We start from the raw sequence: 13,256 nt of genomic DNA, 5'->3' as shown, positions 1-13,256 counted from the left end.
AATGGCAGCATCAGAAGCAATTTCAGTGGTGATTGGGAAAAAAAAATATTTTAGATTTATTTTTTAGTTCTTGAGATGTACAAAGAGGATTAGTTTACAAATGATACTGTGGACATCCTTATATATATATCATGGCACCTTTTGCAGTGATGACTGTTGGTGTATTCTTGGTACTGGAATTGTGTCATATGCCATACTAGAATTGTGGGTTTCTGCATATCACATTTTGATAGCTAAGGATTATGACAATTTGTATTCCCATCAATAGGTATGAGTGTCTGTTTCCCCACCTTTGTATCTGCCCTAGGTATTAACAAATAAAAATTCATGTCAGTCTGAGAGAGTTAAAAAAAAGTTACTTCTTGTTTTGATTTGCATTTCTTTAATTATGAGTGAGGTTGAGTATCTTTTCAGTTACATTAAAAGTCATTTTTAATATAAAATGCCTATTTAAGTCTTTGCTCATTATTAAATTGAGTTCTTGCTTTTAATCATAGTTCTTGATTCTTAGTTCTTATTCATATCATTTTTTGTCCATTATATGTATTACAAATATAACTTCCCATTTGTCACAGTCAGCTTTTGACTTGTTTCCTGCATTTAAAAAATTTTAGGTAGTCACATTTATCTATCTTTATAGTTTCAGGACTTTATGTCGGCTTAGAAAATAAATTCACCCATGACTCTTATAATGTTTATAATTTTATTTTATACTTTTACATCCTTGTTTGTGTTAGAATCTATTTTACTATAAGAAATGATCTAATAATCTAGCTTTATTTTTTCCCCCAGATGGTTAGCAAGTTTTCTTAGTGTCATTTATTGAGTAAGCCCTCTTTTCCAATGATTTGATGGATCACTTTTGAATAAAAGACTATTTATTTATATATATTTGGGTCTGTTTCTTGACATATTGTTTTGTTATATTGGTTTATTTGTTCATTTGTCTTTCAATTCTAAACAGTTTTAATTATTTCAGCTTTATAGTATATTTTAATATACTAGGAAGTTTTTCCTCCTCTTTCAGAATTTCTCTGGTCTTTTTCACAAATTTTCTCAACTTATGAGAGACAAATTTTCTCAAATTTCTCTTATAAATCTGTTGATATTTTAGTTGTTAATGCATTGAATTTATGGATTTATTTAGGGAGAATTAGCATTTTTCCATATAGAGATTACATATCCAAGAGCAGTCCCATCATTTGCTTAAATTTTATTTCATGCCCCTCAGTGTTCTTCATGTGACCTTGCTTCTTATTCATTGTGTTTAAATTAGGTGTTTTTGGGGATTGCTATTATAAATATAATTTTTTTCCATTTTATTTTCTAACTGGTGATTGTATATATTAAAGCTACATATATTTTATAAACTCCATTTTTTAAAGTATTTTACTGTTCCTGAAGTTTATTTATTGTCCATTTAGTTTATTTACTTATGTTTTCTGCAAATAATGGTACTTGTACTTCATTTCCATTTTCATATCTCTTACTTCTTTTGTTTAATTGCAAGATTTGCTATTCATTGATATTCTAAATAATATTGGTCTATAATTTTCTATTTTGATAAAATTTTTGTCATGGCTTGGTATTATTTTGATGTTGCTTTTGTAAAAACAATTTGGAAGGGTTCCTGATTAGAGTGAAACTTCTATGAATTGAATATCCGCAGTATACCGAAGGAAAAGTTACAAACTATGTACAATTATTAGGTTGGGTTTTTTTGAAGGGGTTAAGAATGTAGAAGTACAGGAAATACTTTTTAGAACTTTGAATTACATAGCAAAAATTCAAATTTATCATCTGTAATTGTTTTCTGTAAAAAGCACCTTTTATTTTTCTACTTCATATTTCATGTCCCCGTGTGACACCTTTGCTTCCATTCTGTTGATCTGTTGATGTCCTCTGAATCTGCTTTGCTCTTCATACCTTGGCGCCTTGACATGGGTGCTTTTATTTATTAATTCACTCATTGGTTGACTACCTTCTATTTTCTAAGCACTGTGCTAAGTGCTGGAGTTATGGTGGTAAATAAAAAGTTATTCATTAGAAAGTGGTAAATAAGAAAGCAGAATAAGAAACAGTCCTCAGAGTTGCTTTGTGTCTAGTGAGTGACACAGAACTTGGATACTGCTTTCCATGTTACTGTTTGGCATCATTTGTTTAAGAAAGCCTTATTAAATGGAATATTATTTACAGCATTGTCATAAATGTTCAGGTTCCTCCTTTTTATTCTCTCTGTACTTTGCATAATAGCATGACTCAGTTCTCTGAGTTCTTTTACTGTTAAAATTAGTTATTGAACCATTTAATTTACTCTTCGTGATTTTGAAGACCAGTAATATCTGTAAAAAACATCAAGGAATTGTGTTGCCACCTTAATGTTTAAATCTCTTCTGGAATTTTATGACTGATGCTAGGAGTCTTTAGATTCATTGGCGTCTTTTGGGGAACGAATGGCCTGTGAAATGGAAAACAGCTAGTAGTGCTCAGATGGAATTGGGACCCAGCATTTTCATCCTACAATACCCAAAAACTTAAAGGGAGGCACTCTAGGTGGGCTCAGTACTTGGATCCCTAATTTTTTTTTTATTCATTTTTTTGAGATATAGTCACATACCATGCAGTCATACAAAACAAAGTGTACATTCAGTTGTTTACAATACCATTATATAGTTGTGCATTCATCACCAAAATGAATTTTGGACATTTTCATTACCACACACACAAAAATAATAATAATAAAAATTAAAGTGTTTGGAGCCCTAATTTTATATTTGAAAGTAGGAGAAAGATGAATAAACTCTGGGCCAAAGGACACAAATATTTGAGGTGAATCAAGTATGATGAGTAAATACTCATACATGCTTGATGAGGGGGTGGGAAAAAGTAACTCACATTTAGTACATTAATATTCTGTTCTTTTTTTCTTCTTTTTCTTTTACAAATACAGTCATAATTTCCACTTTTTACAGCTGAGAAATGACCTGGCTGAAATATTTTGCAAAAGAGAGGACGGAATTTAGAGGAGGATTGTGTTTAATTTATTTTTTTGTTAAACTGAAACTTTTTAGTATATTGGTTCATCTTTATTAACTTTATAAACAAGCATAAAACTTTAGGAAAAAAACTTACTGATAACCCTATTAAATGTAACAGTTTAGGAATAGTGGTAACAGTGAGAAACAAAACATTAAAAAGTCGAAATGGGTGATGACAGCAGGATTTGGGGTTAGCACAGGAGGAGTCAGTGGAACCCTGAAGCATTCACATGAAGACTCAACAGAGATGTGTTGGTACTCTTGACTAGGACTGTTTTGGTAGGAGGGGTTAGGGCAGAAGTTCCATTTGCATGAGCACCAGAAAGAAGGGAAAGAGAGTAAGAAGAGACAATAAGTATTGATAACTGTTGAGGATCACTGCTATAAAGGGGACTAGAGTACCGGGCCAGTAGTTACAGATGTGGGGTCAAGAAGTGTGTGGTCTTTTAACCCTGGGAGAAATTATACCATGTTTGTGTGTGGCTGGATGTGGTCCATTAAAAAGGGAAAGTTGATGTAGTGAGGGCAATTTCTACAGCATTGACTTTAGGTTAGCAAAAGGGAATGGGAGTGACTATATAATTTTAGGGGTTGTCTTTAGATATGAACATGGATGGCTTATCTATGATAATTTGTGGGAGAGCAGAATATATGGGAATAGATACAGGTATAAGTAGGCTATTGAGATTCTTCTAATTGCTTCATCTTTCCAGTGAATTTTCCAGGTATCCAACTGAGAATATCTGAGAGAGGCAGGGAGAATAAATGGAATAGGGGAATGAAAATGAAAGAGTACGCCAGAAGACCATATATTTCAAGAAAAATAGCTGCCTTGTTTTGTGTACTTATATTACTTTGCCCTTGAAGTTATTAGAATTTAGGATCCTAATCTTTATTTTATCTCTGTTCTGGGGAGTTACTTTTATCTTTTAATGTCCTTTCTTTGGAGAAATAAAAAAACTAGCTGTTTCTTTGGACAAGGTTAGGTAAATATCTTCTCCTAATAAAAAGCTAAGTAAGCAACAAAGTGGTTTTTGAGGGTCCTCTGTGTCTACATATATCCAGTCCCTCAGTTCTATTCTTACTAATTACAGTGTCAAAATTAAAGAACATGACTATCAATATTCTGGATTTCACGTCAGGGGTCTTTTTCATTTTTTTTTTAAACATAGCATTTATTTTTTCTTCTTTCAGATGTTCTTAATAGTTGCTCCTCTTTCCGTCCTTTACAACTGGAAGGATGAATTGGACACTTGGGGATATTTCAGAGTCACCATTTTACATGGTAACAAAAAAGACAGTGAATTGATTCGTGTAAAGCAGAGGAAATGTGAAATTGCTTTAACAACTTACGAAACACTGCGTTTATGCCTGGATGAACTTAACAGGTAATGGGAACAATGGAAATGATTGCATTAATCTTATGCTTACCTCAATTATATTTATCCCTTTATATTCAGATTTTAAAAGTTCTATTCTTTAGCGTAATTTGATTGCTGATTTATTAGAATAGAATTGCTGTCATAATCACATTATCCTCTGAGAAGGAAGAACTTGCATCAAGTTTTTCCAAAGTTCCTTATTCTATTTCTTAAACTCCATGCAGGACACCTCTCTAAATAATGCCTGTTAAAAAAAATGATGAAGACTTGGCCTAAATCTCATGTACAACCTTTTATGCATCTGGTGCCTCTAGACTAGAACAGTTATTTTCATGAATGATTTTAATCATGGGAGTTTGATGTGAATGTAGAAGGACAAAAACAAAAACAAAAACAAAACACTACCAAAATCGATAACCACTGTTCCAGGGCGTAAGTATCCCCCTTCCCCCTCAACATAAAGGTGGGGAGTCTAAAGGAGTGAGCAGGCAATTATACAGGCATTTGACTATGGCCCTGTGGAACAGAGACGACTGTAGGAGCAGGTGAGGACTTTATCCCTGCTGCAGGGTAGAGGGAGGCCTCAGGGATGCTTCCTTACTCAGTTCTCTTTGAACTGAGTGTGACTTGAAGGATGAGTAAGAGTTGAAGGGTAGGAGAATAATCCAGGAGTGGAAAAGCAATCCCCGCAGAAGGGACAAACAGCATTTGCAAAGGCCCTTAAACCAGAAGGATCACGGCACATTTAAATAAATGAAGCAATTCTGCATGGCTGCAGCCCAGATTAAGAGGTCAAGTGACCAGAAGACAAGACCTGTGAGTTAAGCCGAGACCAGATCATAAAGGGTATTGAAAGCCACTTTGAGGATTTGGTCTTTCTCTTTAAATTAGTAGAGTGTCAATGACTTCTTCTTTTTCTTTAATATTTAAAATGTCTCCATTTGTATGGTAAATACTGTTCCCCACTAAAAAAGAATGACATTTTCTTTCAATATGTCAAGCTTAGCTTAAAAATTCATGAGTCTCTTTTTGAAATCATGTATTGACAGATAGGAAAATTCAATTTAACAGACATTATTAAATACTTTCACACATATGCAGAGTCTTGATAAATGGTGAAAATTACAGGTAAACATTAATGTAAGTACATGGATATTCCATGTACACTGATGGGTTTACCATAAGATGTGTTTGCACTGATTTTTAGTAACCAACTTGCTTTCTGTGAATCTTTAAATACCCAATTCCAATTCATCCATCTCCTGCAGAAGGGCTTTCTCTTTTTAAATTTTCTCCAGCTGATTTTTTTTTCTGTTCCCTAGTTGCTACTTGCCCTTTCAGTTGTTCAATTGCTTTCAGTTTCTTCTTTAGGTTTTTTATTTTTTTGTCTTTCTTAGGGTCTCCAGAAGTTGACTGAGAAACAGCATTTTACGGTATGCTCTGTGGGGCAGAAGTAGGTGACAAATCTGGATTCTTGTCATCTCTTACCTCCTGCTTTGCATCTTTCTTGGCTTCATGCTTCCTTTTATTTTTAAGGGCTGTTTTTGATAATGGCTTATCATTTCCTGATTTTGTTTTCATATTCTGAGGTGGTTCATCCTCATGCAGTTTGGAATTGGTGATTGGTTTATTTCTTAAAGCTGGGGGTCTAAAAGCTGTTGTGACTTTAGATTCCTCACTGGGTACTTCATTTGGAACTGCTTGGTAAGTTATTGTTTTTGCTGGAAATATTCCATCCAAAAATGGCTGCCAAGAAACCTGCCAAATTTCTGTATTTGATGGCACATCATATTTGTGCAAGATAAAGCCAGTTATAATGCCAAATTTTGTACCCGTTTGTTCTAGTTTGCTAATGCTGCTGGAATGCAAAACACCAGAAATGGGTTGGCTTTTATAAAGGGAGTTTATTTGGTTACACAGTTACAGTCTTAAGGCCACAAAGTGTCCAAGGTAGTGCATCAACAATCGGGTACCTTCACTGGAGGATGGCCAATGGTGTCCAGAAAACCTCTTGTTAGCTGGGAAGGCACATGGCTGGCATCTGCTCCAGAGTTCTGGTTTCAAAATGGCTTTCTCCCAGGACATTCCTCTCTAGGCTTCAGCTTCTCTCCAAAATGTCACTCTCAGTTGCTCTTGGGACATTTGTTCTCTCTTAGCTTCTCCAGAGCAAAAGTCTGCTTTCAAAGGCCATCTCCAAAATGTCTCTGTAAACTGCAGTTCCTCTCTCAGCTCCTGTGCATTCTTCAAAGTGTCTCTCTTGGCTGTAGCAAGCTTGCTCCTTCTGTCTGAGCTTATATAGTGTGCAGGTAAACTAATCAAGACCCATACTGAATGGGCGGGGCCACACCTCCATGGAAACTATCCAGTCAGAGTCATCACCCACGGTTGGGCAGGGCATGTCTCCATGGAAACACTCAAAGAATTACAATCTAATCAACACTGATACGTCTGCCCACACAAGATTACATCAAGGGTAATGGCATTTTGGGAGACATGATACATTCAAACCGGCACATCATCATAGCTAGTAATCTGGGACCACATGTGGCAGTCAAAATATGCTCACCATCTGGGCACCAAGCAAAATATGTGGAATCAGAGGCCACTGGTTTGGAAATAAGTTTGTAGTTTTTAACATCCCACACTTCCATTTGTCCTCTCAGATTTCCAAATCCAGGTAGTACTAATATATGTCCATGAGAGCTATAGAAGACTGCATTACGAGGACCAGTTCCAAAATCAAACACAGGATCACATTTCAAGTTGAAAACTGTCGCTTTGGCAGGCATAAAACCATAAAGAACACAAAACTCAGTGGAACTAGAGTTCTAAATTACATCATAAATGGGACCATTTTTTGGTAATTGTACTACAGCACTTTCTCCATTTGTTGCTATGTAATGCAGTGTTGGTTCCCCATAGTAGGAAGCACTGGTCTTGTCAACATCTGTATTAGCTATTACCAACATTGCAGTAGCTTTTTTATTCCATAGCATTCAAGAAACTTTTGTTGGCTAAGCTGCATGAGGTTCACCAAAGTTGGCATACTGATACACTCTAACAAATGAAGGTGTACCTTTACTTCCTAGAACATAAACAGCCACCTTGTATGGTTGGGGTCCAGGTGATAACACAAAATCATTAATTTTTTTGCCAATGCAATTTATTTGCCATTGTACTAAAATTGTTGTTTTCAAAGAAGTGAACTTCAGTGTTAACATTTCAGGCACAAATAGTTTCATATTCTGAGCAGCATGGACACCAATTTGGCATTTTTTTCTGGATGAAAGATTTCAAACATGTTCCAGTTTTCACATCATAAAGTTGTAGGTTGGATATTCCAGCTGTGCCATCTTTAGAGGCTTGGAAACACTGTGCTTTCTGTAAAATGTGGGAGCCATTCATCATGTAGAGTCTGTCAGATCCTTGGACAGCTAGGAGCAGCATGGATGGTGCCATCTTATCCCGGAAAACCCCTGACTTCTTTTCAGCAGGTTGGCTGTAAGCTGCTTTGAGTCTCTCTGGGGCATTCAGGTTTCAGGGGTCAAGCAGAAACCTGGTTAGAGTTTGTCCACAGAATTTGGGGCTCCCCTTTTCTGGCTCTTTTTTCTGGAGTTTCTCCCTTACTTTCTTATGGCTCTGGCTGCCCAAGCATTATTTTCTGGTTCTTCAGAGTAGGAAGACAGTGGATTTTCTGGCTCTTCTTTCTGGGGTTTCTCCCTTACTTTCTAATGGCTCTGGATGCCCAAACTTTGTCTTCTGTTTCTTCAGACTAGGAGGACCCTGGATTTTCTATCTGAGTTTTAGCTGCCCCTCACAGTGCTGAGACTATGGCCTGCCTTCAGGGTAAAGCCATAAAAAAGGTGAAATCACCCTGTGAGTAGTCCTTTCTTCTTGTTTGACTTCTCTCCAAAATCTGCCTGCTTTTGTTCATATCCAGAGCTTTTAGGTCATTGTTTTTTGTATTTTATCCAGAATTTGTAGTTGTTATCTGAAGGCAAGTTGAAAGGAACCTCCTACATTGCCTTTATTTTTGAAGGATATTTTCACTGGATGTAGCTTCATTTCTTTTCATGATCTTTTTTGTCTTTACCTCCACATCTCTAAAAAAATATGTTGATGCTGCAACTTATAAATTTTTTAGTTTTCAGCATCATCTGTTGATTTCTTCTTAAGGAAAATGAGGATTTTGCTATATTTTGCTTTTGCTCACTTTAGGGTGAACTGGCTGGGCTGTGGAGTGAGGATTGGTGTCTAGGAGGTCCAACTACTCCTTAAACAGATGATTGAACATTTGTGTAACTCCATTTTCCAGAGATATCCAGTGCCACCAATTTCTAACCTTTTAAGAGCTAAATAATATAAATCAGATTGCTCCTTGGCTTTCTCTGCTACTGGCATAAAATACTGCTTTCTCTGCTTTTATAAGTAATTTTGTCCATCTTTTTGCCAGCTTCTAGAATTTTATGGCCATTTTCTCCTCTCTCTTTCTCTTTGTTCTTGAATCCTTCTGACTTTTTCAACTTTATGTTAAGAAAATTATCAAACCTACAGAAAAGTTGAAAGAATGGATCATGAACATCCATATACTTTCCTCCTAGATTCAATAGTTGTATATGCATACATATTCAAATGCTGGCAAAATACATATTAATGTTTGTGTGTGTCTACTCCTACGTGTAATAGTAGAGTTGAATGTTTTCAGTAAGTTGCATATATGACAACCTGACTCCTAAATATTTTAACATGCATCTCCTAAAAGTAATGATATTCTTTCTCATACCATATTATCAGTCACACCTAAGAAAAGTAACAGCAATTAAAATTCCCTTAATTATCCCCCAGATATTCTTTAATATCTGATATTTGCAAACAAAGATTCACTAAAAGTTCAGATAATGAATTTGGTTATTAAATTTATTTAATCTCTTCTAATCTAGAATTTTCCTCTGACATTTCTTTTTCCGTTTTATGACTTTTTGAGGGGACCAGGCCAGTTGTCTTATAGAATACTAGACTTGTCTGATTGCTTTCTCGAGGAAATGTGTATTCCTTTAACATCTAAGTTGGATTTTGGTCTAAATATATTTTTGATTCAGAATATTTTTGGCAAGAATATTTTGTAAGTGATTCTGTGGACTTCATATTGCATCACTTCAGAGGATGTACTAATGTAAGTTTGTTCCACTTTTAGTAATGCCAGGTTTGTTCCATAGGTTAAGGAGATGATTATCAGATCTCTCCATTGTAAAGATATGTTTTGCTGTTTACAATTAGCCAAGCAATCTGTGGGGTAATACTTTGCCACTATTTGAATATTCTGATCTCTCAATCCTTGATCCTTTTATTCAGTGTCATTAGCATATGCAAACTATTCTTGCCTGAATCGGTTCTATTTATTGGGTGTTGCAAAATAATTTTTGAAAAATTTTATCGTTCCTTCTACAATTTATTAACTGGCATTCTCTTGTAAAGGAAAAACTTTCCTTAATTAGGAATGAGCAGACTACAATTTCAACTAAAAAAAGCAAGGTAAATGCTTGATTCTTTTGCTTTAATTACCAACTTTCAGAGTAAGACATTGGTATAATGATCATCTACAATGATTGGAAAATTTCTCTCTTTTTTTTTGTTTTTGGAGTATTACTGTGGACTCAGATTATTGAGGTATAATTTACATTCCATAAAATGTGCCAATTGTTAGTGTAGAATGATTTTGTAGTACAATTCTAAAGTTGTGTAATCACTACTTTCTAGTGTTAGAACATTTCCGTCCCCTCCAAAAGATTTACGTTTACTGTCAATCCTTACTCCCATTCCCAACCCCAGGCAACTACTGATCTGCTTTCTGAATCTATAGATTTGCCTTTTCTGGAAATGTCATATAAATGGAATCATGCAATATGTAGTCTGTTGTGTATGGCTTCCTTGACTTAACATAATATTTCTGAGGTACATTCATGTTGTAGCCTGTTTCATTAGTTTCTTCCTTTTTATTGCCAATGGTATTCTATTGTATGGATATTCCACATTATGTTTATCTTTTCACCAATTGATGGACATTTGGCTTGTTTCTAGGGTTTGGTTATTATGAATAATGCTGCTGTGAACATTCACATAAAAGCCTTTGCATGGGCATATGTTTTTTTTTTTTCTTTTGGTTAGATACTGAGGAAGAGAATTGCTAGGTTGTATGGTAAGTGTATGTTTAACCTTTTAAGAAACTATAAAACTGTTATAGAAAGTAGCTGCACTTTCCCAACAGCAGTGTATGGGGGTTCCACTTTCTCCACATCCTCATCAATACTTGATATTGTCAATCATTTTGATTACAGCCATTTTAATGTACATGTAGTAGTTTATCATGGTTTTAATTTGCATTTCACTAATGACTAATGATGCTGAGCATTCTTTTCACGTGCTTATTTGCTGTTTGAATACCTTCTTTGATGAAATGTCTATTAAAATCTTTTGCCCATTTTAAAAACTGGGTTGATTTAAATTGTGTTAAGTTGTAAGTGTTCGTTATATGTTCTGTATACAAGTCCTTTATTAGATACATGATTTGCATATATTTTCTTCCCATCTGTAGCATGTCTTTTCATTTTCTTAATGGTATTTTTACCATTTTTAACTTTGATGAAGTCCAGTTTATCAATTTTTTCTTTTATTGACCATGCTTTTGGTGTCATATCTAAGAAATTTGTGCCTAACCCAGAGTCCCAAACATTTTTTCCTTTTTTCTTTTATAATTTTTATAATTTTAGATCTTATATTTAGGTCTGTGATCCATTTTGAGTTAATTTTTATATCTCGTATGAGGTTGGAGTATAATTAATAATTTTCTTTGCATAGGACTCTTGGATTTTTATTTATTCAATGTTTTGTGTTCAATAGTAGTAATTATTCTTATTGATGCTCAAATTTTTCCTATTAGGCTGGCTCCTATGTCCTTTGGCCGTGCCCCCATTTGTCTTTGTATATATCTGTTCTTTCTGGCTCTTGTATTTCCCCTGTTCCACACCTGAAATCAGCCATATTTCCATGGGGCCTTGGTTCCATTTAGTGGATTGAGCACTAGGGGTGCTCATTGTTACTGGAGTAACAGTAGACTCTAACCCTTTAAATGGGCAGAGCTATGTAACACAACTTTTTAAAATGATGAATTTATATTGGTATTTTTAAATTCAAATTTAACTTTGCAGTTTGCTTCTTTGATTTTACATTGGTTTCTCTGGTTTGTTACTTTTTAAAAATTCCTTTGTTGTCATTTTAGTGGTATTTAAATGAGTATTGTCATTCCACCATTGTTAAACAGAATATCTATATCCTTTTTTTCTCCATACACATTTTACTTCCATGGGTTGTCCAAACCTGTGACCATTTAACTAAACTAAATGAGAATCTAATAGAATTGTCAAAGAATGAAAAGAAGAAGATACTTGGTGGAGAAAGCTGTTCTCTCCAAATTCTATGGATTAGGAGAGGGAAGTTTTCTCAACCATCCCTCCCTTTTTTCTCACTTTATAGTTTGGAATGGTCAGCTGTCATTGTGGATGAAGCTCATAGAATCAAGAATCCAAAGGCTAGAATAACAGAAGTTATGAAAGCTTTAAAATGTAATGTCCGCATTGGCCTCACTGGAACCATTCTTCAAAACAACATGAAGGAACTGTGGTGTGTTATGGACTGGTAGGTGGAAACACTTTATTTTTGAAAATTATTTAATATTTCTTTAGTTTAATGTCATTTTGTTTGCCAGTCATTCATTTCTGCGTAACCAATCATTTGTCATTTTACAGAAATGTGTGAATCCAAGCATGGTATCCATGGTAGAGAATCCTATGTAAAGTTCTGCACTTGTCCCTCTCTTTATTTTTTATACTACATTGCTTATTCTCAGTTTGCAACCCTTTGTGCATCTTGCTTTGATTTTCAACTTTAAAATTTCTCTATTAATATTATAATATAAAGCCTATCTTTGTATATTACTCTTGATCCCTGGAGTAAAGAAATATACAAGCTAACTTACCCAATCCATCATGTTCTTATAGTTATAAACTGAAATTGTTATAAAGAAAGAATATTCTGTTTTCTTGGATTTTGTTGTTGCTGTCATCATCGAACACACGACTTAGTAATTTCTTAGAAGCAAAAGGAAGTCAATGTTTGAGATGATTTAGTAAAGCCCTAATATTTTTCCTATTGCCTTTTTAAGGGCTGTGCCAGGACTGTTAGGTAGCGGGATCTACTTCAAGACGCAATTTTCTGATCCAGTAGAACATGGTCAGAGACACACAGCGACGAAAAGAGAACTAGCTACCGGCCGAAAGGCCATGCGAAGACTTGCAAAAAAGATGACGGGTTGGTTTCTGAGGCGCACTAAAACTCTTATCAAGAATCAGTTGCCTAAGAAGGAAGACCGGGTGAGAACTGTATTTGCATATATTATTAATTTTTAGTCATGTGTTTTATTTTTTTTCCTGAAAAAGTTCCTATTTAAGAGGCAATCTTTTCTCCAGTAGTATTTTATGAATATACTTTTTTGCCTTTTATTCTGCCTGAAGAAAATTTATTATATGCAGAATTTTAGAAACCATTAATTAAGTCCAATTGCTTTCCTTACTAATTTTACTAACCTGTTAGCCAACAGGATTACTGTCAGTATACAATAAGCTCTTTTCTCATTTCTCTTATTTTAATGCAGGAAAGCTTCCGATAAAATTATTCCTCAATGAATGGGGAAGAGCTTCTCTGCCTAATACGTTTCCTGTTCTACTTTGTCCCTCCCACACAACCTACCATCTACAACATGGTATATCTTTTGACACCTTAA

General features: G+C 34.8%; 1 protein-coding gene and 1 pseudogene across 3 annotated transcripts in view; one reads left to right on the top strand and one right to left on the bottom strand.

Annotated features, from left to right (window-relative positions):
* Positions 1-13,256, top strand: part of ERCC6L2 (ERCC excision repair 6 like 2) — a 126,251-nt gene that overhangs the window by 25,790 nt on the left and 87,205 nt on the right. For 2 of the 3 annotated variants that reach the window (XM_037797159.1, XM_037797158.1), the window contains exons 3-5: positions 4,233-4,426; positions 11,951-12,112; positions 12,639-12,846. In XM_037797159.1, the coding sequence (XP_037653087.1) occupies positions 4,233-4,426; positions 11,951-12,112; positions 12,639-12,846 (564 nt within the window). Of the gene's footprint in view, positions 1-4,232; positions 4,427-5,817; positions 5,854-11,950; positions 12,113-12,638; positions 12,847-13,256 lie in introns of those variants that run through there. The other variant, XM_037797160.1, reaches the window with a different exon arrangement.
* LOC119504710 lies at positions 5,653-7,879 on the bottom strand (annotated as a pseudogene).

This window comes from Choloepus didactylus, chromosome 10, assembly GCF_015220235.1.
Source record: "Choloepus didactylus isolate mChoDid1 chromosome 10, mChoDid1.pri, whole genome shotgun sequence".
Lineage (NCBI taxonomy): Eukaryota > Metazoa > Chordata > Mammalia > Pilosa > Megalonychidae > Choloepus > Choloepus didactylus.
The sequence above is the reverse complement of the archived record's forward strand: the minus strand, read 5'-3'. Positions and strand labels throughout refer to the sequence as shown.